Here is a 22,447-nt window from a genome sequence, read left to right as displayed (position 1 = left end):
AAGATGAAACGCATCACTAAGGATTACTGATAAAAGGAATATGCGTGAAGCCAACAGTCATGTAACCTGATATATGAAAAATACCATAGCCGCTAAGCGGAACAGCCGCCTTACAACCCTGAGCACAAGGAGGAGATGGCCCGCTCTAAGGATACAGAGCAAACGGCAACAGCTCGAGTCAATGTAGGTTAATGTTTCAAAATGCGGGCTAGAATCCATGCGAACACTGCTTTAAAGTAAGCTGAATTTCCTGGCTGGCTAAGATATTGCCTCTTGATTTGGCATGCGAGATTTGACAAAATCAACATAGTCAAAGAAGCTTCTTTTATACGAACGCTCCTGGGTGGACGGGTTGACTGTTTGAAGGCCAAATTTTGTCTCGTATGTTCCGAACCTAGAAGAATAAGGTCAGCACTCATTCCAAGAACAACGGACTCGCGGAATATCTCATTCTTACTCCCAGTCATCGATCAATGTCCACACAAAAGCACCTATGATATTACATCCATCTAGCCAGATGCTCTCTAGCATCTCCGTGAGAACACTGGTGATGAACAAGGAGCTAGGAACATCAAATCGTGCATCATCAAGATCCTTTTCCGAGTCACCCGTGTTGCTAAAGCCAAATTCCGTGAGAATGAAAGGCTTTTTGTAAGTCCGGTCAATATAGTTGAAGAAGGCACGGAAGAAGCCCGTGGAGAAAGTATTGCCGCCAGCCACGGAGCCGTATCCCACTGTCCATCCTGCATTCGTCATATCCGCCAAATCAACCCCAATGCAAGCTCCTGACATTGGTGTACATTTCAACTTTGACGAAGGTGTGAAGTTCCCAGGTTTGGGCAATGCGATTACGCCGGCGTACATATCCAAGCCGATGAAGTCAATGCTGCCTCCAATATGTTTCAGCTCCTCTTTTGTTAAAGACGTAACATTGGCAATGGACGTTTTGTAGATGGATGGATAATCTTCGCCCAGGCAAAGTGGCCGATAAATGGTCCCTGTCCAAAAGTCGTTGAAGTTGTTTGCTGCTTGGACGTGCGACGCATTGCTAGGATCCAAGGGAGCAGAAAAGTAGTCAAATTGCTTCATTCCAATCATGCCTTTTCCCTGATATGTCTCATGATACCAATGCCAGACATCAGCATGGCAGTTGATTACATTTCTAACCCCCTGGGCATTGTTTGTATGAGCCATAGGCTCATTAAACGTGATCCAGTGTGAAACCCGGTCGCCGTACAGGGATATCGCCAGCTTCGCGTAATGCAGGTAGGCATCCGGAAAAGTAAAATTATCGTATCCACCGCGCCACCCGCCTATCTGAAAATCGAGGTCAACAGAGTCCCGGACGAAGGCATACGGTGTGTCAAAGTGGAGGAGCGTGATCACTGGCTTCAGTCCTGCGTTGATCGCGGAGTTGATCACGTCATCATAATGATCAACTCCGCGCTGGTTGACGGGGGTATGGGGGAAAATGAATGGTAAGATCCGGGACCAGGAGATGGTGAAGCTAAAATATTCAGCCCCGATTGCTGCCATACGCTCGATATCTTGCTTGTAGAGGTAGTAGTGCTCGTTGGCAATGTAGTTGGTGGCTCCACTCGTGCCCCCCCTCATAATTGTTTCACTAATAGTCGGTGTTCGTCCTTCCAATGCGATCGCACCTTCTTGCTGACTGGCAGATATGGCGACCCCAAACATGAATTTTTCGGGAAACTTAAATTCATAGCAATCCTTTCCGGAGGAAGGTAGGGGCGGAGGTAGAATCAATTCGGAAGATGGGACGGGGGTCGCCGCGACCGTTGTGGTATACATGCCAACCGTAGTGTAATTGAGCAAGCTTGCTGCTAGCCAGGACGACGTCCACTCCGCTTCACCAAAGGGATCATTGTCATTTGCACGCTGGGTCGCTGTAGCAGTGTTCCCGGGCTCGAAATTCCCCCATGTCGTTGTTGTCAAAGGGGGGAGTAAGCCGCTGACCTCGGAGTACGGCCGCCCATAAGCCGGAGTCACAGTAGGCTTTGAGACAGATTGGGCATAGCTGTCAGCTTGTCAGAATTCAAGATCGATATCAGAAGGGAATCGTCACGGGGTGTAGCTCCTACCGCCACGTCTGTGTCATAACGAAAGAAGACAGGCGGTGATGATGAATTTGTGATTCAGGCGTGGCTGCAGCCTGCGTGTTTTCTAGGCAGTGAGACCTCGGTCCCGTTCCATTCGTTTCTATCCACACATACTGGGCTGTTGTAATGGTCAAAGACCAAAGTCCATAGCCTAGAAGTCTGGTGAGATTAACCATGGTCTTCAATAATGCCAAATGATGAAGCAAAGCACCCTTTCTCGCCAAACAGCTGTGTTTTATATAGTCTGGTATTTTCCAGATACCCCTTATCTATTTATAATGGTATATCTATCTCCTGTGGGGTCGTGTTATCCGGAGAGGCTGTATCCGGCTGTGAGATCAGATTGAGGTCCGGAACTGGATACTTATCTCTGGCCATCGGGTGAAAACTGATGATAACCGCACTTGCTATCCGAGGAATGCGGCAGTATGGTTGTTTGGTTGTTTAGTAACTGTCAATACGAAAATTGTTGATCCGTTAAGGTTTACATTACATAGATTAAACTTCATTTATACCGACAAAATCTATACAAGAACCTAGATGCTTATCTACATATTACATACTAATACAATAGAAACGGTGGGGATGGATTTGGGCCACTCCTATGTCACTGTAATTAATAACGAAATGAATGACCCCTCCAACTTTTCGCCTAGCGAAGAGCTTAATCAAGATCTACTGTGAGATCTGTCATGCAGAAAGTCATAATTGCCGGTATAAGGCCGAGTTACGGAAAAGTCCTCAAATGTGCAGGGGCTTACCACTTTTATGCCGAAAAATTTGCGATAGTTAACGGTAATGTAATGGGGACATTGTAGCGGGAACGACATATCCGCAGATGATACTGACTCGGGTCTCGGCTCAAGTTTCTTGTGATAAGCAGTCCTTCCTACTTTATTGCACAGCCCAGGGCAAAAATCGTCTGGCTATTCAGATAGTGGTCGATATTCCCAAGCGTTTCCAGTCGTCATCCTTTCTACTCTGTTTTCTATATGCCGTTCCTTATCTCCTGATATTTCCCCGACAATTTTCCTACGCGATATGGAGAAATCTCCAAAGGTCTACAATGATACCACTGAACGCTGTTCAAGAGATGGCGGGCCGAGAGGATGGGTGCAATGAGGACTAGCCTGGCTGGTAACGTTTTCGACATGGGGCTTGGCAAACTCATCTGGTGCCTTTCAATCCTACTACGAGACCCAAATGCCCCGAGAGTTCCTCAACAATCTCTTAGATAGGCTCAATTCATGTCGGCCTGCTTTTCCTGTTTGGCTCTGTGTCCGGTTTTGATTGCAGGTGTATCACTCCACTTGGTGAGCATTTCCACAGCCACTGTATCACAGCTGGTCTTCTGGAAACTACTCCTTTCGCAGGGTATTTGTATGGGAATTGGGAGCGGCCTTCTCTTCTGCCCTTTTTTCGCGATGGTTGGGACTTACTTTACGGAATGACGTGCATTAGCAATGAGCTTATTTACCACTGCTAAGTCCGTTGGTAGCGCCGTCTATCCTCTGGTAATCCAGAGGCTTCTGGATGAAATCGGATCCAATTGGACGATGCGCACGATTGGCTATCTCAACTTTACTTTGCGCCTACTTGCCACTATGTTCATGCGTCCGCAAAGACAATCATCATTCGCGAGGCCTTTGAAATTGCTTGAAGTTTTCATGCTTCGGGCGGATTGATGGTATCACTTTTTTGATCGGAATAAGTGGCGTATTCACAGTGTATTGCTTCACAATTTACTACGTGGGTGCATGTGGCCTTCTCCGTACTTGTTTGACCCGAGTATCAAGGAATACTGACACAGTAGTTTCAGATAATTTCGCTCAGTGAGATTGTTGGCAATTCAGAGCTATGGTGATGCCACTCATTTACTTGCTATCATGCATGGTATTGGGGTTCCAGCCCGCGTACTCTGTGGGTACTTGACAGACAGATATGTGGGATTGTGGAACTCCATGACACTGCTTCATCTTTGCAATGTAATTATCCCCTTCTCGTGGATGGCAGTACACAGCTCGGGTGGAATTTATGCTTTCATCTGCATTTATGGCTTAGTCCAGGCAGCTTGGCAGTCCATCTTCGCCGCAGCCGCCATGAGCTTTTCCCGCCAAGCCGGGGACTCTGGTGCATGCATCGGCATCGCATTCACGGCAGTAGGCTCTGCAATGCTGGTAGGTAGCCCTATCGGTGGCGCCCTCATATCTTCCCACATAAAGGACTTCTTGGACGCCCAGGCGTGGGCAGCTGCCAGTACAACATTAGGATTCTCATGGTGGGAGTAACTAGGGTCCTGAGATTGGGAGTCACGCCAATTTTAAGATGTTGCCACAGCCCCCACTGGGTTCTTGATTTTCCTCCCTGTATCAGAAGCCCTGTGATAAGTTTTCCGCTAGAAATGCCTTGATGTCTTCTTCCGCAATGGCAGACTGCATTGTCTCAAAGTCGACGTTCGTAAAATTGAAACTCAATGACGATTCATCATAACTGGCTTTGTCGATCTCCAGGGGGTTTTATAGTGACTCATGGTGCTTCTGCAACGATAGTTGAAAATCAGGGGAATAACTCCATCGCAAAGGTAGTGCTTTAAGTAAACCCCATCGGGTAGCCAGGCCTTGAAGGAAATATATGGCATGACTGGCTTGTTGCTGCCAAGTCTGCTGCATTTCTTCGAGGCTCCCGAGGGATATTTTTAGGCGACGGGCGGCACGCCGCTCAAGGGTTGGATCAGTAGAAGTGGCAAGCGAGATCAAAAATACCGAGGAGCGGACGACATAGTATACAATCATCGCAGGGCATTTGACAAGTTGTTTGGTTTTCCGATACTGAAAGAGAATACCGGTCATGATGAATGCGGATCGAAACATCTCCTGGAGTAAAAGTGATACTTGCTGGTCATTTGTTCTGTCGAGAAATGGAAGAAGCAGAACAATTGGCGAGATTTCAATGGCCATGTGCAGGAAATAAATAAAGGGATGATGATCCGTGAATTTGGACGAATCGAGGTTTAGGCGAGGGTTTACAGAGCTCCGCATATTCATAAGCGTCTGACGGCAATTGAAAAGTGAAGCCTGTGGTTAGGCCTCTTGCCGAGTGCTGAACTGAAAGGAGTAAACAGCGTACATATAATACCCCTGGCACTGTCATATGGACCGGACCATAAGTGGTCGAAATATAGCCCCTCGATGGTCATTGTTTCTAGCCCCACCGATTCGAATAGAGACGCATAGCGAGGGATGCAAATTCTCTGCCATCGAATCGTCGATGGAGTACCGTAAACCGCCGTGCAGATGCGGTAGACATGCGAAAAGGCCCAAAGAGCGGCCACTTGGGTGCGATGGTATGGCGTGTGGCGAGTTTTTGAAATGTATAATTCTGTCCAGTCAAACATCCCCAGCTGTTGGAGCAACCCAGCCGCCAAGGAGATAAACAAGCAAGCACGGGTTTTATTACCGGCTACAGTCAACTCACGCCAGGCAAAAATAGTCAGCACTTGGAGCAGGTTCAGCGATGATCCAGGAATTCCGGACGCTCTCAGAATCCATAGCTCCGCAAACTTGAGACACGACGTCGCCTGCTTCTAGCTCCCCTCCAACTACGGTTGCAGCTGAGATCACTGCTAGGACAAGCAGCACCGAATCTAGCCGCTGGCTGAGAGACAGGTCCAATGCCAGAAGACATTCCTCCTCCAGGAGATGCTCATAAGCATTGATTTCGGTAATAAAGCATCGATATTTCGCTTTTCTATAAGCAATCTCGTAGACAAACGATGGCCATACGGGCACAGAAGGGCTCAGGCCGGTCGAATTCGAACGTGTGGGTAGATCAAAGCCGGTTTCTAGACGAAAGATACTAGTTGACCCTATTGCACTGGGAAACACTTTTCGCTGGCCCCACTGGCTGACTTCACGCGTCGCTTCCGAAGTCCAGTTCACAGATACAGAGCCGCCTGTTCGAACACTATCGGAACCCTGTAGAGCATTCTGTTCTTGTTGCGAAGCTTCTAAGGTGGTAGTGAGGGGTTGCTGTTCGGTTAGTGCTTGGACTAAGGATCTTAGATGTTCAATCTCCGATTGCATGTTTTGGATCTGGATGCGCTGAGAAGACGGCCGCCGTGCTCCATACACACACGGTGTCAAATGCTGCTGACACAAGCTACAGGCTGGCTGATCTCCATCACACTAACCTCATTAGCGATTTCTTTTTTTTTTTTTTTTTTTTTTTTTTTTTTTTTCCGGTATTATGCTATCCTGTACCTTTCGCTTTTTCTGACGGCAGTTTTCACATGCGAGCCAGACACGGCATTTTACGTCCATAACTATCGTCGCACTAGGGAAGCTGTTCGTCGAGACAGCGTGAAAGATAGCATGAATGAAAAGGTAAGGGGAAAGTAGCAGTCTGGGAGGGGGAAGAACGGGGGCATGCGGCGGACAGGAGGCTTTATAGGTGCATAGCTTGTCTGGAAGTTACAGTAGGTAGTTTACGTAAAATAACGTGAGCTGTTGAAATTAGATAAGAGCTGATACTCTCTACGAGAACAAATTCAAGATACCTCTTTCAGATTTATCATTCTTATCAAGCAAAGAAGTTGCTGGTCCAGAACAGTCTAAAATAGTCCACTTTCTTAATTTGCTATGGTTTCGGTGCTGTTCATCCTCATGCGAAGTGTACCTGGCTGGCTGCATTGTTGGTGACCTTCAGGCTGAGAAGATCCGGCCGCGAGTAGTGACCAACCACATCTAGGTTTTGCTTCGCACGCCATTTCTCAGCAAGTTTCACGTCGGCATACAGGATTACCTCCTCGCCCGCGTCTGGAGCTTCTACAAGAGGCTCTCCTGCGGGCCCATAGATCATCGAGAATCCACCACCGGGAGCCTTGACAAATGACCACTTATCCACCTTGTTGCGCTCGCAATTCTCCGCAGACATCACTTGTGAGCAGATTAGGGTGAAGCATGCGCCCTCCATGGACATCACCTGAGTCAGCTTCCCGCACATCTCGCTGGAAATGTGGTATTGCATCTCGGCACACGCGCCAAAGATCAAAGGCCAGCTAGCAATGTGGATGTCGACATTCTGTGCGTACTCGTAGTACCGCAATAGGGTCTGGGTGTGTTCCCAGCAGTTCAACCCTCCGATATTGCCAAACGAGCTCTTGACCACCGACTTGAGCGAATCAGCCTGGCCCTCGCCCCAGAAGCCACGCTCAACATGAGTGGGCTTGATCTTACGGCGATGATGAACAATATCGCCATTTTCGTCAATGAATGACTTGAATCATATACCATAAGCTTGTGGGTCTTTTGGGAAAAAAAAAAAAAAAAGAGAGAAAAAGAAAAAGAAAACCATAAGGCAACGGACACTTTCTTACCTGAGAAATATACAAAGATCCTTGATATCTCTCGCTGTAGCCAAGCACACAGAAGATGCCAGCTTCTTTGACAGCGCAGCGGATGCGATTCATTTCTTCGGAGTCTCGCTCCAATGAATTACGAAAGTACTCATCCATGAACTCCACGTTGTCCACCACAGACTGATTCCAGATGCTCCTGGCCACGGTCAGTGCATGCTACTCAGGTCTAAAAGGCGTCTTGTGCTGTGCTTACCAGGGATAACCAGGGATCCAAACTTCGGGAAATCCCATCACGTTCGCGCCATTCTTGCCGGCTTCGATAATCAATCGGATGGTTTTCTCGACGCCCTTCTGTAAATTGTTCCATTCGGGCTCGGCTTGAACAGCTGCCACGCGGATAGTCTTTGGCCCGTCGTGAGACATGTTGTATAAATGAGAAAAGGAAGAATGCTTATTCTAGTTCGGAAAAGATATGTTGAGAATGAATGAATTGGATCGTGATTTTATAGTAGATTTTTCTCTCTCTCTCTTACACTCTAGTGACTTTCCGACATATACTCTCCGATGGAAGGTCAGGCAAGCTGAAGTTGGTGACGGGCCAGGAGTATCCGAGTATCACATGTAATAGAAATTGTACGGCTCCACCAGAGGCCTCTAGCTCGATAAAGATAAGGCAACCGAAATGCGGAGCGTAACAAGATAGTCGCGGGTGCGCATTTTCCGGAGACCCACTGTCCCGAAGTTTCCTTTGGCCAGTGCGCAGCACAGATGATTGGTACACATCTTTACATTTACAAAAATATTTACTAAAATGATCACAAGAGATTTTTTTAATTTTTAGTCGACGGCACGAAGATCGAGGATAAAACGAATAAGCACGTTACCGACTAGTACAGCGAGGATGGCTGCCCTCCAATTCGCTATTCGTGCGGTTAAACACTACCCTATCAGCTTATCTCGACATAACAACCTGTCGATTGCCCCACCGAATTTGTCGACCCTTACCCTGGCTTTTGGTAAACCTAATTCACTATCTTCATCCCTGAAGTAAACAAGTCTAATCCGGGCCAAGAACTTCCGATCATCATAGAATACATACATGATAAGGGTTGTCAAATGACAATCTGGAAGAGCATGAAGCCAAAACTAACCTCTGAAGATATAGAGAAGACTGGTTTGCTCGCCCAAAAAAAGAAAAAAAAAAAAAAAGGCCGTGTCGTTGATCATCGAAATGCCGTCCCTCAGCGCTTACAACGCTTCCGTATGTGAAATTTATGTAATCCTGAATGAATCTCGGCTTGATCCTGGGCTGACTTAAATTCCCTTTCTCCATTTGCACAGATTATTGCGTTTGCGACATTTGGTAGTATCACATACGGATACTGTGCAAGCATCATTAGTTCAACATTGGGCCAGCCAACGTTTGTGTCTTATTTTAAGCTTGGGACTGCCGACAATGCCTCTGCCTTGGAGGGAGCTATGAATGGCCTCTTTCAAGCCGGTGGACTCTTTGGCACTTTGCTATCAGCTTGGGTAGCTGATCGATACGGGCGCTGCAAGGCAATTTTCATGTACACTGTCATCACAATCATTGGCGGTGCGCTACAAACTGGATCTGTTCACATTGCCATGTTCTTGGTCGCTCGATTCATTACCGGTCTTGGGATTGGAGGCCTTCTTATGCTCGTTCCATTATGGCAAAGTGAGGTCTCTCCGCCGGGTCATCGTGGCCTCTTGGTAGGACTGCACGGGGTCAGCATTCTGATTGGTTATGGGTTGTCGACGTGGATTGGGTATGGATTCTTCTTCCTCAAGGGTACTGAGGCCCAATGGCGAGTTCCACTTGCTATTCAAATTGCACCTGCTTCCATTCTTGGCTGTGGGATTCTGATGATTCCGGAGTCACCTCGGTGGCTGGTGAAAAATGGTTATGTCGAAGCTGCGAACGCTGTCCTCCATCGCATCCATAAAGATGCCAACGATCCCGACAATACGTTTGCTCAGGAGGAGTTCAATCAGATCCAGTCCCAACTATCTTATGAAGCAACGCTACCCTCCTCCTGGAAATCGATCGCGACCGTGCCACACTACCGAAAACGCGCTTGGATTGGTTTCTTGACCATGTTCGCGGGTCAATTTACGGGAACGCTAGTGATAAATAACTATGGGCCAACCTTGTATTCAAGCCTAGGGTATGGGTCCGCGGATACACTACTGCTATCCGCCGGGTGGATCACAGAGGGGCTGTTCGCCAACATGCTAAATGCCTACCTCCTAGATCGCGTGGGAAGAAAATGGCTGATGACGACCGGGCTTGCCGGGTGTGTCTTGGCCCTTGTGGGTGAATGTATCTTCCTTGCGCTTTTTCAAGGGACTAACAACAAGGCTGGTAATTCGGTCGCTGTCTTCTTCCTCTACCTGCACCTGGCGATCTACGGGTCATGTATGGACGCGTCTACTTATGTATTTGCTTCCGAAATTTGGCCCACGCATCTCCGAGCGAAAGGATTTGCTCTCTCGTGCTCCGGCCTTTTCCTGGGTTCCCTCATTCTCCTAGTCTCTGCACCAACGGCTTTCGCCAATGTTGGGTGGAAATTCTACCTCGTCATGGTTATTGTTTCTTCGATCAACATTGCCATCTTTGCTCTCTTTCTCCCCGAGACGAAGGGTCTTCCTCTGGAGGAGATTGCGGCACGTTTTGGAGATCCCGTCACCTCTCACTTCGATGCCCAAGTCCAGGTGATCAACGGAGAAGATGACCTTCAGAATTTGTCCCCGAGCCCTCCAGCCGAAAAGGCTAGCACCTAGCCCATTGTCTTCGAAATATGGGGCTCAATGGGGGAGGTTCCGGGGGGGCAGGTTTTTTCTTTTGTTTTCCCTCGTACGTGTCATGTATGTTTACGTGAGTTAGAAGAGAGGGCTTAGTCAATTGATCTCACACATGCCATAAGCGTTTCAATGAATCACTGAAATCCATCAAGTCTTTTCTTAGCATATGAAAAAAAAAAATATCCTATTTTGAAGTAATTTCGTTGATTATTCTGATGCTTTACCATAGTAATGGTAACGTAGGGGACACAAATATATATATACGGATCTATACTTCAACTAACTGTCCTATACTGCCCTGTAGGTTAGATATACCATCTAGATTATATGCCTTTGACATCTGATTATAAATGTATATGGTTGCTGAGATACGAATTTGTAATTTATCGCATTTACTATGTGTTTTGGAGTGCGGAGCTCGGCCGTGAATTACGTTAAGCGGTTACAGTTAATGTAATTCCCGGCCGAGCTCCGCACCCCAAAACACATAGTGACAATGATAAACTACTACTCTATCTTTCAACGCTAAGTGGTCAGAATACAGTCCTCGTGTATTCAAGCGCTTAATATATCGTATTGAGCATGCTTATTAGATCAGAGAGTATCTTGAAGCATATAATACCGATATAAATATCGATATCACTCGACCAGAGGCACATATTTGGTAATACGGGTAAGTAATCATTAATCTAGTTTTCAGTCAAGCTACACTCTTTCTTGTGTAAGGAAATAATATCATGCCCAAAATTAAGTGAAACTAACTTCTCGTTGTTGATATATTGTGGTCTGAAAAGTCCAGTTTCCTATATATTTTAGGGTAGCCCGGGCCAACCGTGTGACCGCGAGACCGTGAAGTACGTTAACGTCATTGAAAACAGTTTCCATGACTAATAATAATAATATTCCAAACCCCGATCCAAACCCCGACTGATTAGCATCGTATTGTTCGAATACGTCTGCAACTCATGTAATGAATGATATCAGTCTTAGGTTTCCAAAAGGCTATCCCTGCCTACAACTTTGTCCTCCTCAGCGCTTGCAATCACACACCCATCTGAACAATTATCCATAATTCTTTGCTACCCTGCCGGTTGCCAGTATTCATCACTCAGCGGTGCATCTTCTATTCCGAAGAGCAATGTCGAGTCACGCCAGTCGGAGGCGTGTCGCAATTGCTTGTAATTCCTGTCGTATCAAGAGAACACGGGTAAGTCTGGCTAAAGAAAGCAGTTCCGATCTTGTCTCATCAGAGTGTGGCTAAAGAACAACCAGTGTGACGGTCAGTTCCCCACATGTTCAAGATGTTTCGAAACTGTCAGTGAGTGCACGTACGACCATCGATCAGACCGGCGCAAGTATGTGTACCTCTCCGACTCGCCGGCGAACAAAGCAAGGCTCACTTGAATGTAGACCGCCGAGTAAGAGGTATGTTGAGGCATTACTTTCCCGCATTGGGGTCCTGGAACGCAGGCTATATCAGCTGCAATCCTCAGATGCTCGACACATTCAGGCGGTTCCAGTCCCACAAAGTAATATTGTGACCGGCGGAGAAGTCACGCAGCCAGCATTGGTAACGTCCTCGGAAACAAGTGATCTCATCCGTGATTTGACTCAGCTATACGGTCATCTTGACATTGCTGAGGATGGGCATCTTCGCTATTTCGGGGCACCTAGTTATTTCAACCTCCTCCGCCGCTCCCAGTATCACCCGAGGATGACCGACAGTGCGAGTGATTCTTCCGATTCGAAGGATGAGTACCACGAGATCTCCTCTGGTCTAACGGCGGACGTGCAAAGTGAATTGCTAGCTCATTTCTGGACCTGGCAGAATTCCTGGCAGTATTTGGTGCACAAACGAAAGTTTTGCGATGCTATTGCAAATGGTGTTTATGATACCTACTGCACTCCTCTGCTACTACAATGTGTCTTGGCCCTCGCCGCTCGATACTCGGATCGAGTAGAAGTTCGAGATTCGCCGGATATGCCAGAGACGGCTGGTAATGCGTTGGCGGAACAGGCGAAGGCCATCCTACATTTTGAAATGGAAAGCCCGACCACCTCGACCGTAGCCTCGCTTGCAATTCTTGCTCTGAGGGAAATGTCTGTCAATAAGGAAGCTCTGGGGTGGACATATGTGGGTATGGACCTTCATCGCTGAAGTGATTTTTTACCATGGGGTGAATTTAACGCCACGACAGGGATGGCGATTCGGATTGCTTATAATCTCGGCTTGAATCACGACTGTGCCGCCTGGGTCGAACAAGGGAAGATCACTGAAGACGAGGCAGAGATCAGGAAGATCACCTGGTGGGGATGCTTTTTGCTAGACAAGTAAGCTGCAAGAACCCATGGGAAAAATATGTAAACATTACTAACAGATTCCAGGCTTTTTGTCGTAGCACTCGGTCGTACAGGGATGATTTCACAACGAGACATATCTGTGTCAAAACCATCACTACTCCCGGAGATGGAATATCACTCTTGGATGAGCGACGGGCCCATTACAGGCATTTCCATCCCCGTGTCCCACTCTGTTTCGAACATGAATAACACTTGCGAAATATTCGAGATTGCGTGCCCTGCGCTAGAAGAGATGTGAGTTGACTTTGGGGAAGACTTTAATTACATTGCTTGGGCGCTGATTGCCCGCAGGTATGCCCCCAACAGTCGTCTGAGCTTATCTGAAAAGGAAGCTATGGCAACGAAAACGTATGTGGAGATCAGTCATTTTTATGACCACCTTCCCGGAATCCTGAAACTTCCAGCATCGGCTAAAACTGCCCGGCCGGCACATGTTTATTCACTTCAGTAAGTGATGTCATTTCCTGGGAAAACTGCCGGGGCTTGATCGAGAAAGGGAATAACATACCGCGCTAGTCTGCAATATTACGTTATCGTGATTCTGCTTCATCGCCCATTTCTTCGAGATAACGACCGAGACTCACTAGAGGGTTACAATAAGCTTTGCTGGGATGCCGCCGGGCAGGTCACAGCCATCATGAGAGCTTACCGCGCACACTACTCACTTGTAAGTCTAGCATATTAAAGGTGCTATAGATGGGGGAGGCTGGTGTCTGGTTTTGGCTGATTTCCTGTACATGAACAGAGACGAATTCCAATCTCTACAATCCATGTAGTTGGAACGGCGTCCATCATCCACTTGCTCGTGGCCACGTCACAGAAAGGCACTATTGCTCAAACAGCGGCAAGATTGCTCAAATTCAACATCGCATGTCTGCATGAAATGTCTCAAGCTTGGACCTGGAGTTTAAGAGCCATCAGATCCCTCCAAATTCTAGCGGAAGATTGGTTGGAGCTGGCTAAGCCACAGACACGTCATTCCACTTGTGCAGAACTTCCCGCTTCTCCCAGTCAGCAAAATCCGGAGGATTTTGAAAGTGAAGTATTGGAGTGGCTAACGGATATTGAAAATATCTCGCGCCATCCGACTAGGTCGTTGGTGCTTGACCATTATTCATGGCCTATGGGATTCTTCCGATTTGATCCATCATCCAAAGGCTGATCGATCGCAGCGTGAAAATATCTCTCGGCTAAATCACCCGCAAAAGCTACATCTATCCACAATGTAAGCATTATTCTACCTGCCAAGATTAGTTTCATCGTCACTCAATTCTTTGCCTAACGAATTCGCGCGGCACGTAGCTGTTTTCGCTTACTGACCCTCAACGGTTATGGTAGCCACATTACACCCTCATTCAACCGAATCTGCGCAAAAACGATATTATACCTCTTTTTATGCGTGCATATTCTTCATATCTACTAGAACCACTAGATATTAGCTGCTTTGTAGTAATTAAGTATGTATATCTACATCTGGCATCTCAGCTATGTAATCCAGACATTTTCGGCCTTTTGCCCCCACGATTTCCAGAAGGCGTCTATGCAGAAGATTATATGGCAGAGACGCCTCTGTTGCGAGTTATCATGAGCACTTCAGCTAAGGAGTACCAGTGTGCGATGAGACTTTTGTTTGAAAACGCGAACCGAGGTGCTCGATGTTTGGATTGGCAATGGAATGCATTGAGGACTGTTGTGTCACGCCGTGACCTGAGAATGTGTTCCATATTGGTCTACATTGGTAACATCAATTCCCTTGCAGCCCTGATCGACGATGGTGAAGGCCAGAAGAACTCACAAGAAAGAGGCCCTGGGAACGATGACAATATGTTGCGTAACTTACTCGACCTCCTTTCTTCCAAGAATCACACCGCGGACATAGACCTTGGACATCTGAGCGAGATGCATTATATCTATTTCCTTGATGATTACACTGAATGATGCTCAACAGGGCATTACCACAAACCCAGATGTAAAAGGACTTTCTTTTAGCATCAACGGATCTGAACTGGACCAGAGCGTCAAGATACCATGCAATAAAAGGAATTATCTTGCTCTTTCCATTTTGTTACCTTTTATGTGGACCGGAGAAGCAGAGGAAAGAACGAGAGACAGCCTAAAACGAACATGCTGTTTTCGAGAAGACTCCTTAGCCGTTCCTTTTCTTCTCACACACACTCTCTCTACCACACATAAATCTTTTGGTTGTACTAACTCGTACAGAGTTTTATACTATGGGCTCAACATCAAGAGGGCACTATTGAGCAAGAAATCCGTCGTTTAGAGGATATAGAATGGCTTTTTGTTAGGCTGCCGATGGATAGAAAGAAGCAGAGGACGTTGTATGAATGCTGGACTATTTAAATAGTAAATAATTATTCTAGACATACTAGACATCCTAACACCTTGGGCATAGTTCACATTAGGCAGGTAAATTCTGTTGCACTGCGGGGTGTGCTGATGGGCCTCTCACAGGAGAGCGTAGTGCATATAGTCTCAACCTATCGCAGCCCGTCCCTTGGCGCCATTCAATCTTGGAAGTTTGTCAGCGGTGGGGAAATTGTGGCCTACTATTCTCTTAGAAACTCACATTTGGTCTCTGCCGTTTGGATTTTCTGTGGCTAAGCGACCTGTCACCGCGCGGATTTTAAATTTGCCATAAGTTACAGGATTTTTGACGCTTAAAATGAACTAGCTATCGCAGCACCAGGATTGATGGATACACAGACAAAGGAGAGACTGTATTTGGAAGGTTGTTGTGTTCTGAGTTGTCTGCCAGAGCATTAGCACAACAAGCTCTAGGTGACCCGTGATTCAATCAATAGTTAGCACACAAAGCATGAGAATTAGTGAGAAACTTTCCTCCAACTGAGCTCGTTTAGCGAGTCTCGGACAGTCAGATCCTGAATTGCCAATGCACGAGGGGCAGAAATTGTTGCAAAGTCTGCGATAGGTTTATCTTTTACATATTTGGTTTTGGAGGTACGGCTTGCCCGTTTTTGTAGCCTATCTTTCGTGACTGTCGCCCAATGCTTCATCTGGTTAGTTAGGAATATGTACCCAGCAGTCATTGGAGTAGGTGCCGGTGTATCTCACTAGCCTTTGGTGTATGCTGGCCGTTGTATAACCATGATTAATCATGGACATACGGGCCTAGCACGGACTTACAGTAATCGTAGTGCTCTAACAGAAGAAGGTCGAAGGTGCCAACATCAGCGTTGCCATTCTGGCCCAAGGTAAGCAAGCCAATAACACTGTTCTGAGCCCAGCTGAGAGGGCCAGTGCGGTGGTCGGGTGATGCTATGTGATTCTCACCCTGTCTATTGCGCGCTCACCCCATCTCACCCTGGTCGCGCGACTGTAAAGCGGCGCTCACCCACTTCTCACCCGGACGACAACCCACCCGACTATCTGCCGTACTTAAGCCACACGCCGGGAGGTTAGTACTTGGGTAGGAAAAGCTCAAATGAGACAGGAGAAGAGTGTCCATCTAGCAGGAGCAAACGTATGGCTCGATTCGATGATGTGCCACGTTGAGATAGAGTGTTCTGAGAAACCGCTGTTTGTGGTATGAATGTTCTAGTCAACCACTTCAACTGATGTCTTTCATTGCTGAAGCCTTTCTCTTCACATCCCACCTGTGCTTTCTTGTCACGGATCATCTTTTTCCTAGAAGACTCGACCGCATTCCCTTTGAAAATGACATAAGGAGCAAGTACCCGGCCACCCGTATTGCAACACTCAATCGTAGAGACCCAGTCTTCGCTGAGCGCGAGTAATCTACTGGCTTTATGTTGGAGTGACTTTTTGGAAATGATGGTCTTCTGGGTGCGGCCTTGTGGAATCTCAAGCATGAATCCCTTTTCATCGGCATTCCAGATATCGTCGGGGTGGATATCATACTGCTTTCTCGTCTTCTCGAAGAGATCAATAAAACTGGAGATTTTATCAGGTTGAGGTTGCTTGGTTCTCTTATGATCCTCAGTATATGAGTCGATAGTTTCCTTCAATTGAGGATGATATTCTAGAAATCGGCGACCCCAGGGCTGAGGGAGGGGCTTAAAGTTCAGATATAACGAATCGCATTTTCGTTTGTGTAGAGCATTTCCAGCTTCGCGGACAAGGTGCGGCGAAGTCGGGAACCCTGATTGAAGCCATTGAACAATATACTGACAAACTCTAGGTCCATCTGCCTCACTAAGTTTACAAGGATCCCGAAAGGTGCGGGCCACTGGCTCGGTTCTTTCCGATAGTACCGGGTATATAAAAGTGAATCCGAGACTGCGTAGCGCACTGCTGCTTCATGTAGCGAGGCAATCTCGCCATTGCGTAAGCTCTCAATGGCTTCGTCTAATGTTGCATCCAGTAGCGGGCAGTCAACTTCTCCTGATGGAGGTGGTGACTCGCAAGAGACACAGCGAGACAGCAGAGGGGAAGGTGCGCGGAAAGCATCGTCCAGTCTGTCAACTGTGTCTTGCATTACATTGAAATGAGTTGTAGTTTCAAAGTATAGTTTGATCTACCTACCCTCCATGATGATCACCGAGGCTTTGAAGGCAGACTGCGCGAGTAAGCAACCGGGCTGATGAAAGTTGGACGCGTTGTTGAGTACGTCGAAGGTTCGCGTTAAGTCCGACGGAAGGTCGAGCGGGATTTTCACTAACATTTCCCTTCTTATAGCAAGAATAGTGAGCTAATATAATAACTAGCATCATTGGTCTAGTGGTAGAATTCATCGTTGCCATCGATGAGGCCCGTGTTCGATTCACGGATGATGCAAGCAAATTTCTTTTTTTTCACTCTTCCCGCCTCCCGTCAGTCACCTCTTCGTCTCTTCTCCACGACATTTTGTTTTCAAATCAGCTTTTGTCTGGGTCCCTGGTACGAGATTTTATCATAAATAAAGTCTTCATATTAACAGCGGAATGATTAAATCAGCCGCTTGTAGCGGAATCAGTGCCTATACTACAGTAGTGGTAGTATTAAGTTAGTGGGAGCCTCAAAAGCGGAATGTCAAATCATGGTCGTTCAACGGATGTCCCAAAATATATAACGCTCATACAACGACTACGAACTTCAACAACAAGAAGTTCGCACTACCTAGCTCACAAACAATAGCCATCAAGTCTTCGTACCCCTCTGCCCCTGAACACACCACTTAACATGCTCAAACACCCTCCAATAAACATCATTCGCTGCATTCTTCCCGATAACCGGATCCAAATGACCATAACCCTCAACCAAGAACCGACGATAGAGATGCTCCCCGAACCGACGTCTTAGCATCTCATAATCCCGTAGAGTCGACTCAGGCTTGAACACCTGGTTAACCGTACCTGACATAAACAAGATCGGAATATCCTGCAGATTACGAAGATTCCGATCGGTGAGGAGCGGACGCAGGTCATTGTCCAAGCACGCTCCATGCGTTCCCATGCGGGTAACATGCTCGAGGAGCTTGGTATGCGTATCTGCAAAGAACTGGCCAACGTTGTCATGTATGTCAGCGTCGAGGTTATTGTGGTTCCAGCACAAGCCGAATGCAAATGTCGTGCGATGGCAATGTGTCGAGGTGCAGATGTCTCGGCGGTTTTCGACGGGGTAAATTCGGAGGAGAATGTCAAGGACTTTATGGATGGGTTTGTTGCCGTCGGACGACCCAATTGGGTAGTGTGTGCCAGAGATGAACTCGTATAGCCGGATCAGGGCTGGTGTGGCGGCCTTCAGTGAGTTCCAGTAGGCTAGGACCTGCGTCATGAATACGGCGTTGGCTGTGATACCGAGTATGTGTGTGCGTTTAATGGTACCGTCCAGTAGACCCATTGCGAGTGCCACGGAGCCTTGGCAGTGGGCTATCACATATGGTTTCCGCTTTTGTTCATGGAGAATATGTTGTAACGCCGCTGCGATATCGAGGCGGCAGTCGTAAACAGTGCATTGCGCGGATGTTTTAGCATCGCTGCCCCAGCGAGGTGTCAAGACGTAGCATCGACATCCGCGTGCTGTGAAATACTCGACCATGTTGCATCGCAGATATGGAAGCGCAAAGGTGCTATGTGCAGCATTACCGGTGACTCCCGGGATGAATAAGACTGGCTGAGACCCGAGGTATTCGCCTTTGATAGCCTCGTTGATGTTCGGCAACGGCTCGTACTCCTGTAAGCGTACAGTGACTCCATCCTCTGTTCTAAGGATTGTTGTATTGAAGGGCTGCTGTTTTGGGCCAGGGGAAGGATGAGGGGAGCGGCGAGACTTGCGAGCCGGCGCAAAAGGTCGAAGGAATACCACGACAAGCTGGAGAGCAAAGTAGGCCAGGAAAAGGACTAAGACTGAAACTAGTCTGACTCTGAAAGGAACAGTTGCCCTGAATGATCTCATCTGTCGTCGGAAAGACGGCCATGATATGCGGAGGACACCCGCTCCTACTTTCATCTCGTCATCTCGAGTGATATGAACATTGACCTTAGTGGTCGCCTCCCACATTCCGCGAATGGAGATTGCAGAGGTTGAATCAATCTCTTTGTATCCTTCGAGCTTGTAACTGATGTCTTCAAGTGAAAGAAGCCGAAGTGAGTACCTCAAAGCCGTTGACTCTGCTTGCTTTTTTGAGGGAAAGAAAAACCGAATCCTGCCATCGACTACTCTCATCGGACCTCTGGATAGTCCACGACAGGCCACTGTTCCGGTGCATATGCCTTCATACTGTAACCCAAAAGTATCTAACATTGTGAGAACCATGCCATGCTCTGCATCTGAAGACTCACCTATTCTTCGACAAATTTCGATGGTAAGAAACATGCGCATGGTGCACGACGAACTGCGACCCAGTGTTTCGCATGCGTCAGAGTCCAAATCATTCGATTGCATATATATGTGTCCATTGAGGACCTCGGAGAACTGCCACCCAATTGATAATGGTGCCTGATCCACAGCCGCCTTCTGAAAGCCATGCTCTACCCTCCTTGATACCATCGGTTGCGAATAGACGTCGAGTCTTCCGTTTGGAGTGTCAGTATCGATGTAAAACTGTCGCTTTTTGGCAATCAAATCGATAGATCGCTCGGCAAGCGCGGTTATTGTAGCCAAAGGATTCACGCCTAAGTTGTTAGCAATTGCAGCAAGCCTTGGGAACCTGTACCCACCCAATGCAGTTGGTATAACCGAGGCATCGCAGCACACAAGGCCTTCATGTGTCGCACTTCCATGGCCTTTATACACCTGGCCTAGATGATTAGTGACACCTCCACGACCTGTGCCAGTGCTACTCATATTGGCACCCCCGAGGGGGTGGACAGTGACTTCTTCCCGGTCACGACCTAGGAGCACCTTAGCATGCTAAGCTAACAATAATGGGGACCGTACCACGCAATAGTGAAGATCCTATCTTCCCTCCTGCTCGGCTAATGACATAGCCCAGAGCGTATCGGATGTTGGAAAAATTCTCAGACCGTCCTTCTCCAGGACCATGTAGAATCGGTCGACCGTCTTTCAAGGTGAGTGTAAGTTCGTTACTGTCGTGTGACATGACTAGATAGGTCGACGTGCGTTGCATAGCGCCTCTCACTTTATATAGTTTGAATGGAAGCAACTTGAACTTGGAAATTGTTTCCCCAAACCGAGATATGCTCTCCGAAATTGACCATGGAGCTGGAAAACGTATGGTTTGCAGGACAAGCATGGCTTGAATTAGCGGACTCAACGCTTTTGGTATGCAACCGTCTTCAATCACATAACCGGCGAGCGCATCCCCTGGGGATAATCCTCTTCGATCCACAACGCCGGTGACTGTTGGACCTGGTCGGTTCGCAGGGCCTGATGCCGCCTCTGAGATGCCGTTCACCTTCGAGTCGCTGTTGTATCCTGAGGCTTGTCTTTAGTCATGGTCTACATCCATCTCGACCAGGCTTACCAAAGACCAACATGTCCCCATTCCCTGACATTTTCCTTCCCACCATGGGTGAAATTGGCAGACCGTAGTCTTTTGAGCGAAGCAAGATCTCCGTTGTCCCCAAAGCGCCAGCCCCAAGGAAACACAACTCGTTCTAGGTAATGACACCCTATAAGCGCAGGCTGATAAATGCTGGTTACCAAACCTACAGCTTTGACCCAAAACAACTGGGTCTTGACTTCTTCACCAAAAGCCGACCTCCCTCTCCCATGCCACGCAAAGTACACCACGTAGCCTTCTTGGTTAGGTTCCTGCTCTATATACCGTACCTCGCATCCGCAAAAGATCTCAGCACCCCAGTTCCAGGCATCTGCAAGGTAAGTGGTAGCAACGGTGTTTTTGGATCCATCATCTAGACCGGTACTTTCATTTCCTGAACCGCAATTCTCCTGCATCATGACGCCGACATGGTTGCGCTCTCGACGAAAGAATGTTGTCAGTGGCGTGCGGTAGAAACTTACTGCCTTGCCTAGCCATTCAGCTTGTGTCTGAATAGCTTCAAGCTTCAAAAGGCGTGGATGATCTTCTGGATATGGTGAAGGCTGTAGCATCTCTGCCGCGCGCGAGTAGTCTAGTTTAAAGCATTAAGAACACATTTCCCTGTAATCGTTTGATGCAACTCACACGGTCGAAGTACAGATGTGTCGTTTCGTATCTCTGAGGGCCATACACTCATCTGCAGAGTCTCTCGATCGGCTTCGAGAAAGACGCCTGCATTGATGAGTGAGCAGCCGCCCAGTGCTGAAACATTGATTGATAGACGTTAATACTAGATGCTCTCCATATGCAAATTCAAGACCGAACCCCTTTCAGTCAGGTTTCATTTGTTGTAAGGTTGGCATACCACGAGCGACAAGAGCATGCTGCCCATCCCCCAGAATAAGCTGAAACAGGCGAGTGGGTTCGTCTGGCAACCGCCATCGGGAAATGCCCGAGATGTTGAGATCCCCCAAACATTGAAAGAGGGAATACGGGAACGAGCCCGCTGCGGCATGATTGTCAGTGGCTGCACCCTGATGGATCGAGGTTGAGGGTATACGCACGACGTCTCTCCCAACCCAATTCAAGGACTGCGACGCTCTTTCCTGCTCGAGCCATTTGACTCGCCGCGACCCCAGCGCCATATCCCGACCCGACAACGACCACATCGTACTGGGCCCTCATTGACCTGAACGGACTGGTGAGGTGAGGGTAATCATCCGGTCGGTGCCCCTCTGTCGTAGTCATGGCTGGAGAACGGTGACTTGTTTCGGAAGAAGGTGTGTTCGAGAGAGCAACAAGTATTCGCGAAAAGGGTTGACTTGAAGGCCCGTTTCGCCGTTGACTCATTCCTAGGCGATAATATATTGTATTTCCTTGGATTTTGCTTTCGTCACACACCACTCTGCAGCCTAATCAACGCCAAATGTCAAGGCACCCAGACTAGTAGGAAATACGACGGCGTGGCGGATAAAGTGTGGCAGGGATTGGCTGCATCCCGCACGCAGTTGCAGGTGGCTGAGGTGGGACTTCAAGCGGCAGTGAGAGCCCTCAAGGTTTAATAGGATGTATGTGTGATTGCTTGCCAGATTCCGATTGTCTCCTGGGCTTTTGTCTTTCCGTTGGATTTTGAATAGCCCACCGGGGGTGGTTTGAAGATGACCCGCATTCTCGAGGGGAGACATCAAGTCGAGATGTATAAGACTATATGGAAGGCAGTTACTAGAAAAGGCAGCAGGCAGAGTCAAGGGATTTTATCTTCAAGGCCCCGAGTAACTGGTGAAACGTGGAGTCCAGTGACAGTGTTGTGAATCCATTCTGGTGGAAGCGATCAGAATTCGAACCTAGTACTTACCG

General features: G+C 47.7%; 8 protein-coding genes and 1 non-coding gene across 9 annotated transcripts; 3 read left to right on the top strand and 6 right to left on the bottom strand.

Annotated features, from left to right (window-relative positions):
* Window positions 1–258: 258 nt before the first annotated feature.
* On the bottom strand, window positions 259–2,119 carry AKAW2_40173S (uncharacterized protein; the record flags this gene model as incomplete). Its single annotated transcript, XM_041688475.1, has 3 exons — window positions 259–394; window positions 458–2,038; window positions 2,103–2,119. 3 exons carry the CDS (start codon window positions 2,117–2,119, stop codon window positions 259–261), a joined length of 1,734 nt encoding a protein of 577 aa, XP_041542256.1.
* Window positions 2,120–5,590: 3,471 nt separating this feature from the next.
* Window positions 5,591–6,202, bottom strand: AKAW2_40172S (uncharacterized protein; the record flags this gene model as incomplete). The annotated part of the gene is made up of 1 exon (XM_041688474.1): window positions 5,591–6,202. The coding sequence occupies one exon, from the start codon at window positions 6,200–6,202 to the stop codon at window positions 5,591–5,593; it is 612 nt and encodes a 203-aa protein (XP_041542255.1).
* A 577-nt stretch (window positions 6,203–6,779) lies between these two features.
* On the bottom strand, window positions 6,780–7,899 carry NIT1_1 (carbon-nitrogen hydrolase family protein; the record flags this gene model as incomplete). The annotated part of the gene is made up of 3 exons (XM_041688473.1): window positions 6,780–7,394; window positions 7,495–7,672; window positions 7,730–7,899. The coding sequence occupies 3 exons, from the start codon at window positions 7,897–7,899 to the stop codon at window positions 6,780–6,782; spliced, it is 963 nt and encodes a 320-aa protein (XP_041542254.1).
* Window positions 7,900–8,707: 808 nt separating this feature from the next.
* AKAW2_40170A (uncharacterized protein) lies at window positions 8,708–10,284 on the top strand (the record flags this gene model as incomplete). The annotated part of the gene is made up of 2 exons (XM_041688472.1): window positions 8,708–8,737; window positions 8,818–10,284. 2 exons carry the CDS (start codon window positions 8,708–8,710, stop codon window positions 10,282–10,284), a joined length of 1,497 nt encoding a protein of 498 aa, XP_041542253.1.
* A 1,159-nt stretch (window positions 10,285–11,443) lies between these two features.
* On the top strand, window positions 11,444–13,828 carry AKAW2_40169A (Zn(II)2Cys6 transcription factor; the record flags this gene model as incomplete). Its single annotated transcript, XM_041688471.1, has 8 exons — window positions 11,444–11,512; window positions 11,578–11,660; window positions 11,716–12,443; window positions 12,504–12,636; window positions 12,691–12,900; window positions 12,958–13,113; window positions 13,183–13,333; window positions 13,412–13,828. 8 exons carry the CDS (start codon window positions 11,444–11,446, stop codon window positions 13,826–13,828), a joined length of 1,947 nt encoding a protein of 648 aa, XP_041542252.1.
* A 2,275-nt stretch (window positions 13,829–16,103) lies between these two features.
* AKAW2_40168S (uncharacterized protein) lies at window positions 16,104–16,517 on the bottom strand (the record flags this gene model as incomplete). The annotated part of the gene is made up of 1 exon (XM_041688470.1): window positions 16,104–16,517. One exon carries the CDS (start codon window positions 16,515–16,517, stop codon window positions 16,104–16,106), a length of 414 nt encoding a protein of 137 aa, XP_041542251.1.
* A 212-nt stretch (window positions 16,518–16,729) lies between these two features.
* Window positions 16,730–17,197, bottom strand: AKAW2_40167S (uncharacterized protein; the record flags this gene model as incomplete). Its single annotated transcript, XM_041688469.1, has 2 exons — window positions 16,730–17,136; window positions 17,191–17,197. The coding sequence occupies 2 exons, from the start codon at window positions 17,195–17,197 to the stop codon at window positions 16,730–16,732; spliced, it is 414 nt and encodes a 137-aa protein (XP_041542250.1).
* Window positions 17,198–17,371: 174 nt separating this feature from the next.
* Window positions 17,372–17,442, top strand: AKAW2_t40002A. Its single transcript has one exon. It is a non-coding gene; the product is annotated as a tRNA-Gly (tRNA).
* Window positions 17,443–17,784: 342 nt separating this feature from the next.
* On the bottom strand, window positions 17,785–21,838 carry AKAW2_40166S (uncharacterized protein; the record flags this gene model as incomplete). The annotated part of the gene is made up of 9 exons (XM_041688467.1): window positions 17,785–19,382; window positions 19,428–19,760; window positions 19,806–19,979; window positions 20,026–20,523; window positions 20,573–20,705; window positions 20,761–21,182; window positions 21,236–21,352; window positions 21,456–21,596; window positions 21,655–21,838. The coding sequence occupies 9 exons, from the start codon at window positions 21,836–21,838 to the stop codon at window positions 17,785–17,787; spliced, it is 3,600 nt and encodes a 1,199-aa protein (XP_041542249.1).
* Window positions 21,839–22,447: the final 609 nt, after the last annotated feature.

Source organism: Aspergillus luchuensis, chromosome 4, assembly GCF_016861625.1.
Source record: "Aspergillus luchuensis IFO 4308 DNA, chromosome 4, nearly complete sequence".
Lineage (NCBI taxonomy): Eukaryota > Fungi > Ascomycota > Eurotiomycetes > Eurotiales > Aspergillaceae > Aspergillus > Aspergillus luchuensis.
This window is presented reverse-complemented; position numbering and strand designations above follow the sequence as displayed.